This window comes from Gymnodraco acuticeps, unplaced genomic scaffold (genome assembly GCF_902827175.1).
Source record: "Gymnodraco acuticeps unplaced genomic scaffold, fGymAcu1.1, whole genome shotgun sequence".
NCBI lineage: Eukaryota > Metazoa > Chordata > Actinopteri > Perciformes > Bathydraconidae > Gymnodraco > Gymnodraco acuticeps.
The window spans coordinates 863,723-884,443 of NW_022991958.1; the positions used below are offsets into that span (position 1 = coordinate 863,723).

Below are 20,721 nucleotides of genomic sequence, written 5' to 3' on the forward strand. Positions count from 1 at the left end.
CAATGGATCCTCAGGACTTTGGTAATAGTGCCACCATGTTTTTATAATGTCATTACATTTGCGTACAAACATTCATGTTCTCCTCAGGACAATCCTAATAACTTTGGTGAGCAGTTCAAATGTCAATGTGTCCAATACTTAGTCTGTATTACCAACTTCATGCAGAACAAAAGATATTCCCATCTGCCTCAGGTGCATTTGAGTTTGATGTTGAGTAGCATCCTAATTATGGATGCGCTGATCCAGTACTCGGTTCCAATCCAATACTGTCCAAAGTCAATGGATCGAATTTCTGAAGGTATAAATATATTCCAAAATAAACCAGTAGCCCTAACTGTCTTTCATTGGGGTATATTGAGTGTTATTTCAAGTATTTTACAAAATAATAATTCCTTTTGATTCTTAATAATAAATGCTGATAAAATATCCACCGCCTAGCTTTTTGAGATTTCTAGTTGTTACGTGCTCTGTGTTTTTCTCTGTCTCTCTGCTGCACAGGTACACCTGCTCCGCCTCCCCCAGGTGTCCTAATTACATTCAGCTGGGGACGACTTAAAAAGGAGAAGCTGGAGAAGAAGAGGTCTCTTTTTCCTGTCCTGATGCCGAGCGATTATATCCGTGGATTGCCTCTCACCCCACGTGTGCATCCGTAATTCTCTTTGCTGTCTTATTATTGTGTGAACTCTGGAGGATGTTAGATTAGGTTTTTCGCGGCTTTGTTTTTCCCTTAGGTTGTGTTAGATCTCTGGGTAGAGGAGGGAAGTTCTGGGTCCTACGGCCCATGGTGTGGCTGGCCCAGGCCCCCTTCTTCCTTTTTGTTTGTTTTTGCCGTCCTCCAGACTTTGTTCCTTTTGCCGGTTGGCATTCAAGTTACGACTGTGCTGTCAATAAATGCTCGACGTTAATTATACTGTGTGTTTGGTGTTGTTTGTTTTTATGTTGCGGGTCTTCCCACGAGCCACTACCGCGTGGTAGGGGGACGGGTCGTGACACTAGTGCATCTCCAGGTCTTCATAAAAGAATGTACTTGTACCACAAACTGCATTTCAACTCTGTTGTTTTTTAAACTCTTCTTGTTTCCTCATGTTAGTGTGTTCATGATTTAAATGGGACATTTGAGAGATAAGTGCTCATACAGGAAAATCATAAAATGCTGTAAAAGGGAAATGTGGATAAAACAACTACGGATAATGTAGATACAATTATTCAATAGCACTAGCTTCACTTACATTTGGACAAGTTTAGAAAAAAAGGCAGTGTACTCTTAACCCTAAGAGCACCGCCTTCTATTCCCATAGCACTCAGTAGCAATGATTTGATGTGCTTTTTAATGATACAATTGTTACTCTTAGAAACAAAATCAATGACCTCCTGCCTTTGACCAGTATAGTGTTTTCAACAGCTCCTGGAAATGTAAGCTCTAATATTACACTAGATAGTAAACTAGAATGCTTTTCAGCCATAAACCTTGAACAATTAAATTCAATGATTCTCTCTTCTAAACCATCAACGTGCATGTTAGACCCAATTCCAACTAAGCTGTTGAAGTAAGTTTTTCCATTAATTAGCACTTATTTATTAAATATTATGAATATGTCTTTATTATCAGGCTATGTTCCACAATCATTTAAAGTTGCAGTAATAAAACCTCTTCTTAAAAAGCACAACCTCGATCCAGAGGTTTTAGCCAACTATAGACCTATTTCTAATCTCCCATTCCTCTCAAATTCTTGAGAAAGCGGTCGCAAAACAGTTGTGTGATTACTTAAAAAACAATGATTTATTTGAAGATTTTCAGTCTGGCTTTAGAACACATCATAGCACAGAGACAGCTCTGGTTAAAGTCACAAATGACATTCTAATAGCCTCTGACAAGGGACTCTATTCTTGTTTTGCTCGATCTCAGTGCTGCATTTGATACTATCGACCATGATATCTTATTGCAAAGACTAGAGCACTTAGTTGGCATAAAGGGAACTGCTTTAGGTCCTATTTGTCTGAACGCTCTCAGTTTGTGTGTGTCAACGATGAATCTTCCATGCAAACTAAAGTTAGCCATGGAGTGCCACAGGGCTCAGTGCTCGGACCTATTTTGTTCACACTATATGCTTCCGCTAGGCAATATTATAAGGAATCATTCTGTAAATTTCCACTGTTATGCGGATGATACTCAACTATATTTATCCATCAAGCCTGATGAAACCAATCACCTAAATCAAATTCAAGACTGCCTCAAGGATTTAGAAATGTGGATGACCTTAAACTTTTTGATGTTAAACACGACCAAAACTGTTATTAAAGTTATTGTACTTGGCCCGAATAATCTATGAAACAAATTATCTAAGGATATACTAACTATGGATGGCATTAATTTGGCCTCCAGTGAGACTGTAAGGAACCTTGGTGTTATATTTTATCAGGATTTATCTTTTAACGCCCACATAAAATCAATGTCAAGGACCGCCTTCTTTCATCTACGCAACATTGCCAAAATTAGGCATATCTTGCCTCAAAACGATGCAGATAAACTAGTCCATGCATTTGTTACTTCAAGGCTGGATTATTGTAACCCCTTATTATCAGGGTGTACCAAGAAGTCAGTTAAGTCGCTTGAGCTGATTCAAAATGCTGCAGCTCGTGTACTAACCAGAGTTAGGAAAAGGGACCACATTACTCCTGTTCTGGCTGCCTTACACTGGCTCCCTATAGAACACAGGATCGAATTTAAAATTATTCTTCTCGCCTACAAAGCCCTTAATGGGCAGGTGCCATCTTACCTTAAAGAACTCATTATACCCTACTGTCCTACTAGGGCATTGCGTTCCAAGAATGCAGGGTTGTTGGTTGTTCCTAGAGTTTCTAAAAGTACAATGGGAGCCAGAGCCTTTTCTTATCAAGCTCCACATTTGTGGAATCAGCTTCCAGTTTGTGTTCGGGCGGCAGACAGCCTATCCGTTTTTAAGAGTACGCTTAAGACCTTCCTTTTTGATAAAGCTTATAGTGATAAAATAAAATAAAATAATCTAATAAGAGTGCATTGACGTAGATACGTTGTGCCTCTTCACCTATACATTTTAGTTCTTACTCTTTCACTTAAATCCTAAAAACTTAGATCTTATATTTAAAACTTTATCCAAAACCTTTCCCTTCTCTGAACTCTCGAGGTTCTATTAGAGGGTAACAGGTTGCAGAGAAGGCCTAGCCCGGCCGGGGAGTGTGGAACGTAGTCACAGACCTACTCCTTACCTCTAACCAATTCCAATTAAGGTTCCAGTACCTTTTCCCTGCGTGTGCCTCTCCACCTCTGTTTCCTACTTCTTACTTGCTACCCTTTTCCCTCAACCTATCCTAAGGGTGTGCATGTATGTAGACACGTTAGTTTAGCTGCTATAGGCTTGGACTGTTGGGGGGGGCACCTTACTCCGTCTTTCTGGCTGTTTTTACCTGTGTACTGTACCTGTACCTGTGTTCCGATTAACCCAGTTTCCCCCAAATCTCTTTTTTGTGTCCATATATACGCCGGGATCCTGAGTCGAGGCTAATCCTGTTGCTGTGGTTGTGTCCTGGATCCTCTATCCTGAGCACTGGATCTGAGTCCTGGACTTCGAGTCGTGGCTGAACCTGTCTCTGCGATCCTGCCAGACTCTCACCATACTACTTCCCTGATGGCTCCCACAAGATTGCTGACATCCTCGTGGATTCAACTTCTTATTATAGACACATGCATTTCCAAACATTTGGTCTACCTATGTTATAAATGTATTATCTTTTCGATTTACACACGGCATCTATTGCACGTCTGTCCGTCCTGGGAGAGGGATCCCTCCTCTGTTGCTCTCCCTGAGGTTTCTCCCATTTTTCCCTTTAAACTGTGGGTTTTCTCCAGAAGTTTTTCCTTGTACGATGTGAGGGTCAAAGGACAGAGGGTCTAAGGACAGAGGGTCTCAGGACAGAAGGTGTCGTATTGTCATACTGATATTCTGTACAAACTGTGAAGACCACTGAGACAAATGTAACATTTGTGATATTGGGCTATATAAATAAACATTGATTGATTGATTGATTGATTGTTCACACCCTGGTCACTTCCCGCATTGACTACTGCAACTCCCTTCTCTTTGGTCTCCCTCTCAAATCCATCCACAGACTTCAACTGGTCCAGAACTCTGCCGCCCGCATCATCACCAGAACCCCCTCCATTAATCACATCACTCCTATTCTTCAGCAGCTTCACTGGCTCCCCGTAAAATCCCGTATCATTTTTAAGATTCTGCTCCTCGCCTTTAAGGCCATCAATAACCTCACTCCTCTGTACCTCTCCGACCTCCTGCACATCAACACACCCATCCGCACTCTCAGGTCTTCTGCTTCCCTCCACCTCACTGCACCCCCCTTCCGTTTAACCACCATGGTCTAGAGCAGGGCTATTCAACTTCATTAGCAAGTGGGCCAAATAGGAAAATCACTGGGGGTTTGTGGGCCACACAATACTTTGTCAAGGAATCACAATAAATAACTCTTGCTTGCAGTAGTGTTAATATATACTAATACATTAAATGAACTAGTCAAGTGCATCCCTTTTTTTTTTTACTTTAATTGTATCAACATAAATCATTACATAAAGCAACCAGTCCATACAAAAGTAGGAAAGCTTCAGTTACAAGGCTTGACACAAAAGTACAAAATGTTGCATCTTTAAAACTAAGGAGATAGTAGTAGTTTGGCTCATAAGAGCAATCCTGAGACACTCATGCAACTTCTCATTGGTCATGGAGCAACGTGCCCTCGTTTTGATGGCATTCATATGAGAAAAGCTAGACTCACATGTATAGTTAGATCCAAACATTGTCAGTATAAGCAAGGCCACCTTCCTCATTGTTGGCCACTTGACTCCGTTCAAATGATGCTAGCAGTCCCTGTACTTTCCTTCTCCGTTCCTCTGAGCCCACGGGAAAACTGGCAGAAAACGAGCCGTGATTTGAGTTGTAGTGTCGCTTTACGTTGTATTCTTTCGTCACGGATATACTTTCGTTGCACAATAAACACACCGGTTTATTACTTGTTGCGGCTGGCAAAGTAAATACATATTTGTCAGTCCATTCATTCTGGAATTGGCGATTTTCCGAATCAACTTTACGTTTCTTGGGCTTGGAGAGAGTTCTGAAGGGCCTGATTCGACCCGTGGGCCGCTAGTTGAATAGGCCTGGTCTAGAACCTTCAGCCGCTCCGCACCCTGCCTCTGGAACTCTCTCCCACCTGACATCCGCAACACTGACTCTCTCCCCATTTTCAAATCACGCCTCAAAACACATCTCTTCACACTCGCATATCCACACTGATCATTATCCATCAAACATCCTCTGTTTGTATTTATTTGATTGATTTATATACTGCATTGTCTTGTTTATGTCTCTTATGCTGGTGTTATGTATTGTGTATCTTGTTTTTTATGCATCTGTACGGCGACCTTGAGAGCCTTGAAAGGCGCCTATATAAAATAAATGCATTATTATTACTCTATTGTGTAATATTCATTTTGTATTAAACTGTTAACGATAAAAAAAAGAAAGTACTTGAGGTACTATAAGAGCATTCATGTCGGTGCAGGTATACACTGTTCATCCTCCCTCAGCATGTTACTGAGGGACTCATACCAGATGCATTTAGTCACTTAGTGGTGGAACCAAACTGATGACAGTTACATTACATTTGAACTTTAATGAACTCAGTTATACCTCTGATTTATTAGCACTGTCAGGACCCGTCGTTAATCTATGGGTTCATGTACAGGCTATTCCAGGACGATGCCCTTGCAATGAATTATGATAAATACTTGACTGGCACTAAATAATCACATGACTATCATATTTGGTATCAATTGTAATTAAAACAGATTACTTTTATATTTCTGCTCTCAACTGTTTTTGTATTTGATAGTCTTTTTTCATTATATCTTCTTCCTTCCAACCTCATTATTATTATATTTGTTTGATTTATGTGATGTCTGCAGCCTGTGACACAGCAATTTCCCTTTGGGATCAATAACCCAATCTTCACTTTTGTCTATCTATGTTTTGCAAATGTTAAATGATATGATTCATCTTTTCTTCTTCTGCCATCTCTTTACCTGTTGTTGTTTTAACCTGTGAGAGCAGACCTGACTTTACTTTCTGTGAGAGGCTATAGCATCAAAAAAGTGGTATCATATGAAACCTGGCCAAACGTAAACAAATCCATTTCCACCAAACATGCCATGCTAGATTGTTGGGAAGAAGGCAAATTACGCTCCCAATTAAAATGATGCATATTCTAAAAATACTCTATTCTGCATTATAGGTCCCTAAACAGTCTTAGAACTGCATAAATTAGGAATGACTACCAAGCTGACACTCTTGTGGATCCAATAAGCCCAATTGTATTATTATGCCAGGATCTATAGTCCCTATAGTAGCAGTCTCATTGTATTGTGACTGTTTTTATAATTGAATGTTTCATGTAGCTTTGTAACAAACGGCTGTTATAACTCTCCAGTAACGTGACGTTGTCGCTGACAGTGTTAACTTTCATGGCACCATGACAATTACTACGTGTGGTATAAATCTCACTTGCTGCGAAGAGAGACCTCTTGAGTATTGTTTTTAAACTGTGTAGCTTACTGTTTAACTGTCGCTTAGCGTTTCTAGTAGGACATTTTTCATGCTATTTTGTATCTAATGAGACAGTTTTTTTAAATATGTCGTTGCTCCATTAAATGAACTGTTGTGAGCTGTAGGATAATCAAAGCTTCATGACACTATTTCAACACATAAAAGAAACTTAGGGAATTCATTGGATGTATGGCTTTCATAGGTATATTGAAAATATGGGGGTTTATTAGGAGTTTTCACAACAGAAATGCAAAAAGAAAATGCATGTATGTATATTTTGTCTTCACTGATTAACATAATTGCCTGGTGCATCGTACATATCCTGATTAATGTTAAGATATTTGCTCTGACATGTGATCAGGTTTTCCTTGTCACAGACTGAGCAGTGAAAGAGTTCAAACTTTAGGAGGTGCACAGGTTTCTCTCCACTGTAAGTAGGTTAAGCCGGTAAAACAACGTAGAGATTGTCAACACACAAATCTCCATTAGTGTCCACAGACAGGTACAGGGCCAGATCAGTCCCTGGTGTGTTTACCCTGCATTACACCAGAGACCATCTGTGTCCCAGCAGCACCATATGGGCTCGCTGCCCTGTTGGGGGGATGGGGCTGAAGAACACGCTTCAGACGGCAGCATGCTGATCCTCTGCTGCGGAGCACAGGCTGAGAGTCTGAGCTGAGAGTCTGCCAACATCTGCAGCCGTCAGTCAAAGAGTCTTTACAACCTGCCAGGAAGTACACTGCAGACTCTAGTGACCTGATGAGGCTGTTTACAGTCTGGACCGCTGTGTACTGCTCGTTAGCTATAAAGCTTTATTACATTTAAAACGGATGATTAGTTATTCTTTTTAGAGGTTAAAGTCGTAAGCATGCTTTGTGAGTCAGTTCAATCCCATCATTAAATCCACCTGTTGTGTGTTGCTCTAATAGACCTTCCTAACCAAATGTACCGACACCTATGACCTCCAGCTTTGAGGTTTTAGGCCAAGGCTTCCTAGTTTGGATTCTCTAGATCAGTGATTCTCAAATGGGGTTACGCGGATCCCTAGGGGTACGATAGGGTACTGCAGGGGGTATGTGAGATATATAAAAAAAAAAGGTTAATTTAAAAAATAGCATGCATGATTACAAAAATAATCTTAGTACAATAAATTCAATAGAAAACACGATTTTATATAAAATATTCCAAGAACCACCAAGGCGGTCCTCATATAAACATGTCAAATTTGTGGTCTGCATTGTATAGTTTTTCATAATATATCATTTTGTTCATTGGTTTGTTAAACATATTATTATTTCAATTGAAAAACTCCTTGGAAAAATCTGTTTAAAAAAAATGTCGTTATGTTCTTTGTTTTCATGCATATCCTTAGTTTGTTGTAATTCATGCATGAAGGGGTTAATAAATCACACACTGATGGAACATCACTATATTGTAATTATTTATATAGGCTTTTACTATCAAAAATGTTTGGGGTTGGTCAGGGGGTTCTTGGCTGAGAGAATGTTTCAAAGGGGGTACATTACTGAAAACAGTTTGAGAAGCACTGCTGTAGATGATAAAAAAGGAGCTTTGAGGCTTCCTTTATTATCTACTTTAGCTTAGGAAACACTGGACCATCCTTTATGAAAGGATAAAATGCTGTCTCACAATACCTTGTGGCCGCAACATTTACCATCACACAATATTCGGCAAACAATACAAATCATACAAACAACCGATCATGACCAACAAACGCAGATGATGTACTGCTGTACTTATTAAGCATTTTTGATCCTATTCCATATCTTATGCTTATATGTTTTCAACTTTAAACACTATATTAAACCTAAAAGCAAAATATGAACACTAATTACTGTAAAATGATCAAATAAAGTAAATAATTCCTGTCTTACCTTGAACATCTGTTTGACCTTCTGTCGGGGCAGGTTGACGTTGAGTTTGTGCAGCAGCTGCATAACCTCTCCGATGCTGAGGCTGCTGTCACCGTTCTTATCGGCCTCCGTGAAGGTCTGCTTCAGCCATGTGACCACACCGAGGGTTAAGGAAAGGTGGACGCTTTGTAGAGAGCTGCATGACTGAGTTCCAAAAGCCAGAAATGAGTTAGCATTTCACCACTTCCATTTCCCTTGTCAACGTCATTCAATGTCAAAGTATGTTTTTGTTAGAAGCCTGAAATAGGAATAGGGTCTACGGTTAACAACAACTAGAGATTTTCATGATTTGTTCTATGACATAAACAAGTCGGTAAGTAGCCTACTGCACTGGTGAAAAACAGCTGATGCTAACACATGGCTAAATGACACTGCTAAGCCCATTAGGGCGAACATTAGCTGCCTTTAGCTTAGCGGTGGTGATGGCAGCCGTACGACAGGGATGTAGTTAGAAATTCAATGACCTCTACATTATATACACAAATATATATTTACAGGTGGTTGCAGCCTGAAATCACCAGCCCATGTGTGAACCCCCCCCCCCTCGCCCTTTCTGTATGGCTGAAGGATATTGGTCTCGGGTGCGCTGCCTCTTGGCCAGGCTGTCCTCGTCACTGATGCCGGCCATCAGGTACTTGAGGCCGGTGATCCAGGTGCGGGCCTCCTCCCCGTTGCCCGACACCAGGTCCAGGGACTCCATGTGCTCTCCGTAGTACAGGCTGAAGCAGCAGTTGGGGTCGAAGCTGCCATCGGAGTAGCGCTGGAAGATCTCCGACTGCTTCCCCTCACACACCTCCCGCACAGAGTCCACGGAGACTGATGGAGAGACAGGAGGTCAGTGGTGGAATGTAACAAAGTGCTTTTATTTGAAGGAATACATTACCTCCAATATCATAACATCTATATCAATTACTGAATCATCCAGCAGTTTATTAGGTATTTTATTTACAACATTTCCGTATAAACAGGATTGTGTCTGTGATGTGTGAGACATGATACATGTGTTTAAAGACTTTTCACTTTATTTGTTTTCCAGATTCTAAGTTTAAAATGAAGGCATGTGATAGAAAAGTCTTCATTAAGGGGCCCTTTAATACTTTTTGGAGTTTTCCCATTTCCTGTAATGTGTTGTAAATGGTCTGCAAAGGCTAAAATCCCTGTGTTCCTTCCAGAGGGAGTTTCTCTCCCACACATTTTACAATACAACATTAGGAAAAATGTAAATCAGCGAAGACACTTAGTGGAGGTGGAGTCACCTAATGGGTTTTGCTTTTGATACTTTCAGTACATTGTTGCTGATAATACTGTGCAAGTGCATTTTTGAATGCATGACTTATTTGGTAATTGACTATTGGTGTGTGGTGTTGCAACTTTTCTCTATTCTTCCTCCTCCCATAGAGTAGGTAGATCCAGAATATTTTAAGCCTTGTGGAGGCCTATCATCAATCGCTGATACAAAATGAAATCTATTTAAAAAAAACAAGCAAACCTCAGGATAATGAAACCAGCATTCCCTTCTACAGTCTTCAGCACTGTATTGGTTTTCACAATTTCCACCTCTGGCAAAATAGTGAATTAATTGTAGTGGACAAAGGGATGGTTTAATGGGGAAATTATTCCATCCTATTTCAGGCTCTGTGAAACGGAGGATTCAACATGTATGAGATGGTAATGATATTTTACCAGAAGACACTGCTTCCAGTCATTAATTAGATTTCCCCATGACGGCGAGCACACGATAAGTACTCCTGTTGAGTGGACCAGGTTCAATTCCTAAAAAAACATCCATTACCTTCAAAGAATTCTTATGCAAGTATCATTCAAATCTTTCTTCGTTTCAGTCATACACAGTACAAGGATACATTATACACACTCATTCCTCCTGCAGCTATAGCAACACACACCCTCCCCCAGGCTGAGGTTTGTGTGTGTGTGTGTGTGTGTGTGTGTGTGTGTGTGTGTGTGTGTGTGTGTGTGTGTGTGTGTGTGTGTGTGTGTGTTGGATGTCAAAGCTGCTGAGTGTGCTCCCATGTGGTTGTCAGTGCTCCTCTCTATCTCACAGCAAGACTTGACATGTATTATGTGACAGTCTGATCAATATTGAATCCAACAAGACTGAACACAATGTCTGCAGCCATGCCAGTGGCTCTACACGGGTATATGTATGCACAGCAGTACTTAAATACAGACCTTCTGATTGGTGGACCACAGCTCTACCTCCTGTGGCGAGGGTTACTTTAAAAATGTAATTACTAGTAAGATGTCCAAAAAAATAATCAGTAATGTAATCTGAGTATCAAAATGTAAAAGTAATGTAACCTGATTACTTTGTTACTTTTGGATTACCTCAATATCGAATGCAATGCAAATAAATACAAGAGAAAATAAATAATCATTAATAAGATGTTTTCAATTAAGTACAGAACAATGTGACCTTAGCAAAGAAGAAACCAAGATATTTAGGATACAAAATGTGTCCTCTTAAATTCCGACTGGGTATACCTGACCTGTGTCAAGAATCAGTGCACCACTACCACTACTACTAACAATTATTTAATAAAAAAGGAGCCACACAGGGTTAAACATTTGTTAAGACTTTGACACAGCACACACTGATATTCTGATGTTCATTTATATTAGTTATTTTTCCACACATGTTGAATTCAAAGTATTTATTCACTTCTTAATGTATCTATCTGAAACCAAATCAGGAAATTTTTGTCAAAATATCCAGTTCCATTCGATCATGTCTTGACTGAAGGACAATGGATTTGTTGTCAGCTGTTTGCGTACATTTCCGTTTGGGTTGTTGGTTATTGTTTTGGGCGGGAAAGAAAGAAATGTGCACCAGAGTGAGTGTAACACAGAGCTTATAGAGGACAGCAGATCAATCCTACTCCAGTCTCAGATGATCAGAAGAATGCTGTGGGTGGATTAAGAGATATTAAGTCACTGGTGTGCGGAATAATCTTATTTACCTTCATGCAAAAAAATATGGGGTTTCATAGGAGTTATTACGAAGATTGTATAGATATTTGTGTTTGACTTAATCTTTTACTTATCCAACCCTAAAGGTTTAAGGACACATTCTGTGATTTAGCTTGAATGTCTTTAAAGGATGCCCCAACCCCCCTGTCATTTTCATTTAGTGGCAAGTGTGTGTAAGACACTGTTTGGGAAGATTAAAGCTGATGAATAATTAAATCGGCTTAAGAAGCTTATTAAATCCTGGGCTACAGAGGAGGCAGAGCAACAGGAAACTGATCCCTAAGTCCCCGGAGACGCTCTCACGGCGAGCACTGCTAAGACCCTCCTCTGCCTTCTTTCATTCTAAAACACTGCAGGAAGTTGTTTGTTTGCCTGTTGCAATGAACCTGTGTGCAGGGGAAATACATGTCCAGTTCTAAATAACAAGAACACTTCCAAGCCTGAGGGAATGCTTACTGTAGGAGCAACATCTAAATGGTCCAAATACTTTCCAGATTCATGATAGCACTTATCCTGACACCACAGGGTAATGGCTCTGTTCCTCGACAGTAACCTGCAGCAGCTCCAGGCCCAAACCAATGTGGGGGTTTGTTCATATGGATTTTGGATTTCCTGTTAGATAAGATCAATCAAGATCAAATTGGAAAAAATAACTAATTGCAATTATGATGACTGATATTGCAATTGCGATATGTTTTTGATATCGGAAATGTTGATCATTATTGTATAATTGGAACATGCATTCAATGATTATTGTGATAGTTTGAAGAGGATCTGTACCAAAAAAGTATGTTTTGTTAAAAGGGGCCAAATCATGCTGATGTTCAGGTGTATATCAGTATTTAGTGTCTCTACTTTAAAGAGTCCTCTCCTGCTGATGTTCAGGTGTATATCAGTATTTAGTGTCTCTACTTTAAAGAGTCCTCTCCTGCTGATGTTCAGGTGTATATCAGTATTTAGTTGTCTCTACTTTAAAGAGTCCTCTCCTGCTGATGTTCAGGTGTATATCAGTATGTAGTGTCTCTACTTTAAAGAGTCCTCTCCTGCTGATGTTCAGGTGTATATCAGTATGTAGTGTCTCTACTTTAAAGAGTCCTCTCCTGCTGATGTTCAGGTGTATATCAGTATTTAATGTATCTACTCTAAAGAGTCCTCTCCTTCTGATGTTCAGGTGTATATCAGTATGTTAGTGTCTCTACTTTAAAGAGTCCTCTCCTGCTGATGTTCAGGTGTATATCAGTATGTAGTGTCTCTACTTTAAAGAGTCCTCTCCTGCTGATGTTCAGGTGTATATCAGTATGTAGTGTCTCTACTTTAAAGAGTCCTCTCCTGCTGATGTTCAGGTGTATATCAGTATGTAGTGTCTCTACTTTAAAGAGTCCTCTCCTGCTGATGTTCAGGTGTATATCAGTATGTAGTGTCTCTACTTAAAGAGTCCTCTCCTGCTGATGTTCAGGTGTATATCAGTATGTAGTGTCTCTACTTTAAAGAGTCCTCTCCTGCTGATGTTCAGGTGTATATCAGTATGAAGTGTCTCTACTTTAAAGAGTCCTCTCCTGCTGATGTTCAGGTGTATATCAGTATGTAGTGTCTCTACTTTAAAGAGTCCTCTCCTGCTGATGTTCAGGTGTATATCAGTATGTAGTGTCTCTACTTTAAAGAGTCCTCTCCTGCTGATGTTCAGGTGTATATCAGTATGTAGTGTCTCTACTTTAAAGAGTCCTCTCCTGTTGATGTTCAGGTGTATATCAGTATGTAGTGTCTCTACTTTAAAGAGTCCTCTCCTGCTGATGTTCAGGTGTATATCAGTATGTAGTGTCTCTACTTTAAAGAGTCCTCTCCTGCTGATGTTCAGGTGTATATCAGTATGTAGTGTCTCTACTTTAAAGAGTCCTCTCCTGCTGATGTTCAGGTGTATATCAGTATGTAGTGTCTCTACTTTAAAGAGTCCTCTCCTGCTGATGTTCAGGTGTATATCAGTATGTAGTGTCTCTACTTTAAAGAGTCCTCTCCTGCTGATGTTCAGGTGTATATCAGTATGTAGTGTCTCTACTTTAAAGAGTCCTCTCCTGCTGATGTTCAGGTGTATATCAGTATGTAGTGTCTCCATGCTTTAATGTTCAGAAAGCTCTTTATTCTTCTCATACTGCCTGTACTGCAGCACCTCTTTGCACCCTCTGTCTGAAACCAGAGCCCAGTCTGCTCTGATTGGTTAGCTGGCTGGCTCTCTAGTGATTGGTCAACCAATGGAATAGATTAAGTAGAATATGATTTGTAGGGTGGGATTTCTCTGCAGCACCACAATACTTCATCAGAATGAAATGCACTCTTTAATAAATATTGTGTATATATGTTTTAACTTATAAATGTGCTAACAGTTGTTTGTTCTTTCACTTAGGTGTGTGACTATGTGTTTTTGCACTTAAGAGCAGCACAGAGGCAACACTCAGCCCTTTCCTAACACATAACACATGGCACACATGACTTTTCATAATTCTAAACTGCAACTAAATTGCCCTCCGCAGGACAGATTGAATTGGTGACTGTAGGGGGAAGAACACACTCACTCTTGGCCTTCTCGTTCTTGCGTGAGGGCCTCCAGCGGATGCAGGACTTGTGTTCGTCCAGATAGAAGAAGCGCACCAGTCCTTTGGAGCCGCCGCGGAGCTTCACCATCTGGGTCCCCATCTGCATGGAGCTCATACATTTCTCCACTGCAGGCGAGAAAAAACAACAGACAAAAAAAAGGTTATCAGACGGGAAACCACTGGCGCAAAGCAGAAGTGTAACAGAAAGTGTGGGACAGCCTCAAAATGTGCTTGCACAACATGATTTCATTCACAACGCTGAGCGTGTGTTTGCTAAAAACCTCCATCCGGAATCTCATGTAACACAGTTATTTACTTATACACCCACAGGAACACCAAGCTATGCAAATGCATTGGATGCGCCTGTCACTGCTGACGGGGGCTGCTGGTCCCGTGGGAGGAAGAGAAAGGGAGAGAAGATAGATGACAACGAGAGGCAATTCCTACACAAAAGCCCTTTAACAAAATCTCTACTTCACACTGCACGGAACGACAGAGAAAGGAGGAGGAGATATTTTCTAATGTGGGGGATTTTCATGGTGGCTTAAAGTTAAAGGTCCCATGTCATGGGAATTTCTACTGATCATAATTCCATTGTTGAGCTTTACTAGAATAGATTTACATTGTTCCAAACTCACATTGGTTTCTCATACAGCATCTCTGTATAGCATGTGTATTCACTCTGTCCTACACGGCTTGTTGGAGCTCCTGCCCCCCCCCTCCCTGTGAGCCCAGTGTGCTCTGATTGGTCAGCTCGCCCACTATGTTCTGATGAGACCACCACCATTACAGCGGAACATCAGTGATTATGTTACAATGGCGTTAGTTAGCAACCAGAAAAGGACAGCAGTAAGGACAAACAGATGAGAATGCTGCGTGGGGTCTGGGTGCCGTGTTGGTGGGACGTTGCGGGGCTCGCTGCTGTGAGGAGCGGACAGTGTGAGCTCTATTACTGGTTTTGTTTCCTGGTTGCTGCGTGGGGTCTGCGAGACATCGCGAAACTCAGCCTGAACTCAGCCTGAGCACCATGGATGCGGGAATGGGGGGTGCTGAGGGGGCTGCAGCATCTACGAGGCTCCACTAGCACCCCACCCCCCCAGCGCGTCACAGTTTCGCCGCTGAGAGAGCTGGTCTCCTCTTTGTGGTTTCTTCCCTGCTCCTCACTCTCTGTGTGCTTTTCCCATTGCACTGTTGATGTTTTTTCTTGGGAGGTTACTACAACAGGCCAGCTAGAGCTGAATCCATTGTCCTCTCCAGGTCCACCGACCCCAGTATGAACACTTGTCTCTGACTGTCCAGGTGAAACATGTGCTTTGTTGAAGGATGTGCCCGTGTCCTCATCTTCGATGTGAAGGGCTGACCGTTGCTTCTGGTGACACACACTGCACTTCAAATGTCTCCAATAGTCTTTGCTTATGTGACCAGCAGGGCAAACAAAACTAGATCCATCCACCTTTATGGAATTTGTTTCCTCATTATGTATTTTCATATCGAAGCTTGAACATGTATCCTGTGAGTGCTGGTTGTGTTGGAGAGAAAAACAGCTGTAGTTTGGGGCAGAAGGAAACTTTATCTTCTCATATTTCTGTTTTTTACCTTTTTCAACAGATCCTTTGGATTCACGCCTTGAGTGGATTCTCAGGATGTCAAGTTTGGCATTGAGTGCAGTCAGTTTTAGGTCAAAAGCAAGTGTTTCCTTTTCTTTTCTAATCACCTCCTCTTGGATCTCCAAGAGGTTTGGTCTGGAATCATTGTCCTTTAAACATAACATGTGTGGTGCAATGTCCTTAGGATTTACCTCGTCAGAAGATCCACTAGTTCTGTCCTTTGATGTGACTTCTTGCATCATTTTTCTTTCATTGGCGTTATTTAAATATCCACATGTGTTATTTTAATCCACAGGAGAAAACACGTGCGTAATCACTGTGCGCAGCCGTTCCCACGGTCCGACTATTCTTTAAACTTGTTCCACTGTTCATTCATATGCGGCGAAACAATGACTCCAGCACTCCAATAGTGAGGCCATTTTCCTATACAGCCACTGGAGAAAATGTTCACATACCGCCCATGTTCCTGTGCCGTTGTTGAAGTCCGTCCAGGGCCCGGTGTGTCTTTTAAAGTGAAATCCAATACTCCACTTCAAACGCGGGCAATCCAAAAATCCACAAAAAAGGACTTAAAAAAACAAGTCCGCTTTGACGGCATAGTTTTTTACTTTGTAGCGGCTAAAATCATATAAAAATAAAACAGATAATTAACTTAAAATAATACAGCCGCTGAGGCACTAGTTAGCAGATCTTACGCAGGGCAATGATCCAGGTCCAGACAAGATTCTCCATTTGTGCAGTTTATTCCGATAACAAAGTACAACGAACAGGTTTCCTATATCTCGTTTCCTATATCCCTTTTCCTTAAGCCTTTCCTATGGCTTTCCTTTTGCTGGCTTGAAACACCCTGTTAAAAAACCGTTTGCCTACTAGTGCTCTGGCTCCCACCTCCACCTGTCTCAAATATATACAATTACACCAGGTGCTCTAATCACCCAGTGCCCAAAACATGCCTTCAAAATAAAAGCATAGAAACCACTTTAACTTATGAGACTGACTAAGAATACATTTACAATAAACACTATAAAAACAGCAAGAAAATAAATGTTAAACTATTAAATAATATAAAGAGATATATAGCTCCAACATAAGTATAAGAACAAATGATTGCACGTTAAATCATGTTTTATGATGCTAATTTACAACAAATAGAGTTAAAGAAAGCAGTGGAACCTAAACGCACATCTTGATTGAGTGTGGATCTCATTTGCTCTCATTTGACCTGAATGCAACATCCTAAAGATCCGCTGTGTAAGTAGGTAAACCGCCACTGATGGATTGCTCCTGAAGAGCATGGATTAGGTCTGGCTGCGGGGGGTGGGCGGCCCCCGGGGGCCAGTAATGTACTCCTGTTTGTTCTCCTAACCTCTGCTATCGACAGCACCACCACACTGCAGTGTTAGGCTCACAATGCATTATCATTACACCGTGCTCTGTGTGTAGGGTTATAATCGGATTGAAGGCTCAGTCAAAATCGGTAATGATGGTCTTGATTTTTTTTTAAAAAGGTAGTCATAGTCTCACTTCGGTTATATTTTATTTCCTCGGGCTCGGTATCACCAGAAGTTGATTTGTCTGCGCCATCTTGAGTAGCGTGCCAGTGGCCTTATTTTTGCCGGAGGACCAAGGAGCGATAATGGAGGAGCGATAATCGAGGAACTACCAGACCATCCTCCGGTGAAATCCTCAGACACTCGCCCCGCCCCCTTACTCTGTATCGCTCACTGATTGGACGATGCAGCGCATGCACTGATCTGGCTGCTGTCAGACGATCAGCTATGCGGCGTCATCACAAACGGACGTCGCTTCACGTGACGCTCCGGAGGAAAGGACGTCCCGTTGCTCTTAAAACTCATTTCCCTGCTTCTCGTGGTTTCCTTGCGTCTCTCCATGCTTCCCTGGTGGGAGGGACTAGACGCAGGGAAACGACGCAAGTGAGGGACGCAAGGAATCCATTTAACCGAAGTGAAATGCAGCCATAGTCAGGTCAATGGTCTCTACTCATGCTTGTTCTATGTGGTGCTACATGTATCTACCATCTACTTTTCCATAGTTTGAACCTTGTAAATGGTAAACAGACTGCTGAAGAGACTTCATACAGTGTTTTCTTCAAACAGTATTCATGACAAAATGTGTTAACCCCTTGTCGATCAGGGCACAACTGACGTGACATTTGACCCCCTGTTTCCCTGCCCCCACAGACCAACTCCTAATCCTGCTGGTTTGATCTTAAACCAACTAAAGAATCAGATTTCAGAAATGTATAATGCCATTAAGAGAATAAGCATTCCTTTGAATAACTAAAAGCAACAAGAACTTCTCCCTCACCCTTGATACATGCCCGGCGCCGTGGGAGGGCCAGGGAGGGCCAGGCCCTCCCATTTGACATTCTTGCCCTCCCCCAATAAACACGATTTTTATTATTTATAAAAATTAAAAAATATTTTTGTTTTATTTGTTGTTGTTATAAATAAACTGTGAACTTTTATGCTACGATGTATGTGATGTCAGATAGTAACTAAAAGAAAAAAATCGCAGGCTACGTCAAATAAATTCATGTGTCTGTTGTGATTCGTGATTCGTCCACATTTAGACCAATCACAGCGTCACACTCAGCCGCCTATTCTGGATTTGTTTATTGTGCATTCTGTAGACTCCCATTTCTGTTTGAATTACAAAATGGACATCAGAAATTGACTTAAAAGGTCTAAGGATTTATTAAAACGAAATAGCGATGAAAGAGCTGCAGCCGATGGTGCTGCTGGCGACCCTGCACCTGCCGTTGCAGCAGCCTTTTGTTTCCCCTGTAGACAGTTTAAAGTCAATACGTCTTCATCTGATGCGGCTTTTACTGTCAAAGGTTTTTGCGACTGGAAACACGCATTACAGACTGATAAAGGACTGCTAAGACATGCCGCATCAAAAGAACACATTTCAAGTTTGCGGAGAGAGAGACAGATACGCGAGGAAACAAATAAGGAAATTAGTACTTTGGTGCAGATCAGCTGGCACGTTATTATGTTTATTTCTATGTTGCCCTTTATTTGTGTATGTATTTGCGATAAGTGTGCGTCTTTGCGCAATGCTGTTGGCCTTGCTGTTTGATATATATATTGTGCCGCAGGCCCGCAGCACGTGACGGTGTTGTGTGCCCTCCCATGAAAATCATATGCCCTCCCTTTAGATTTGTTCTGGCGCCGGGTCTGCCTTGACAACACTCTGTGGAGATACTCTGTCAGACAGTACCAGATATTATGATATTAATCATGATCATATTTTAAATCATGATATTGCTAATCATTAACTTACTACCGCTGCTTTTATTTAGAAATGTCAAGACGTACATTAAAATAAAACGTTATCAATGTATGTCTACTAATATTGAAATAAATAAACAAACACACACTAATTTCATACAGTTCATTGTAGCACTAGATACTAAACACCATCAGAACTCTAAACTGAATTAGTGAATCATATTTGTGGATTTGTACACAAGCCATTAAACAAAACACCTGAACAAACAAATGATCATCATTATAATGAGAATCATTTTTCAAAGGAATATTATCCATAACCGATAGACCCTTAATGACTTTACAGCTCAGACTAATTGATGCAACATATGAGCAGCATGGCTGTGGGTGAGCGTTTATGGATGTTTAAAGGAAGAGTTATTTTTGGAGCTGCAGGCTGGTTGCAGCAGCAGAGTTAAGGATCAGCAGGGGGCAGTGATCCATGAAATGAGCTGCTGTCAGACTCTGGGTTGGAATGAGACGATCCAGGCTGTGCAGGTGGGCTCAGAGTGGCTGGAAACATGTGCCCTGTCAGAGGGTGTTTCTCAATGTCGAGTACGCTTGCTTGGTAGCACAGGTCTTCTGAGTCACTTGCTTCAGAAGCGAGGCAAGAATACTTCCTGGCATTCTGAAAACGAAGAGTGGAACAGGCTAGCAAGCGTGCAGGTGTGCGTCATATGAGAGGCCCCGCCTTACATTTTCCGCCACAGCTTTGGGGAAATTGGTCCGTGCGCAAAGCATTGTGGGGATTTTAAGACCGCGGAGTCTACACATGTGCAGCTTCGACATTTCTCGCTACGAAGTACGCTGGGCTCGGTAGAATTCCAAGTATGCTGGACATTGGAACAGTACTTCGGCGGCACTCGATGACGAAGTATGCTTGAAATAGTGGCTCTGGAGCAGCTTTACTCGACATTGAGAAACACCCAGAGATTAACTGCACCCTACTGTCTCCTGGCCCACATTTACATCTGCTGCCATCACACAATAGAGCCACAATCAACCCACTGTACTGTCATTAAAGGGAGAATGTGGTGATATCCAATTCTCTAGACCAAGGGTGTCAAACATACGGCTGACTTTGCAAAGTGTAAAAAGAGACATTAACTGCATTTCACTTTTTTATATAAATGCTATACATTATTTATATTTGAGTGTTGTATGTCTTTGTAATAATGGACCAAGAGTCTCTTTAAATAAAGATGATGATGATGATTTACAAGGCAGGGGGATACTTCACTTTGTCCCTTAATACTTAGTGGATTGTATGGGGGTTGTTGTCAAATACAAAATATTGAAAAAATGTACTTTTTGGGACAAACAAAACAATTTGGAGTTGTTGTTATTATTGCTTATTATGCTATCATTTTATTTGAGATCAATTGTGGCTGTATGTGGCCCCTGAACTAAAGTGAGTTGGAGACCCCTGCTCTAGTCTAATTGGAGATAGAGAGGCAACAGAACAGCAGGGCAGCCCATTTCTGATCTGGCACTCGCACGTTTGATCTCACTGGTGCGGAGAGGAGCTAAATCAAACCGCGAGTAAAGAGACTCTCTCCAGCGTGGAGCACACTCCGGTTTGTGCTCCACACAATTGACTCACGGATGAGGAGGCAGGGCCATGGCCATGTCAAACTCCTCCGCCAGCTGACTAAAAGGAG

At 41.4% G+C, this 20,721-nt stretch overlaps 1 protein-coding gene across 1 annotated transcript in view; it reads right to left on the minus strand.

The window, feature by feature from the left end:
• plch2a (phospholipase C, eta 2a) overlaps window positions 1-20,721 on the minus strand; it is a 108,623-nt gene that overhangs the window by 70,063 nt on the left and 17,839 nt on the right. Inside the window, 3 exon segments of the mRNA XM_034200708.1 lie at window positions 8,543-8,672; window positions 9,154-9,397; window positions 14,137-14,283. Coding sequence (XP_034056599.1) covers window positions 8,543-8,672; window positions 9,154-9,397; window positions 14,137-14,283 — 521 coding nt within the window.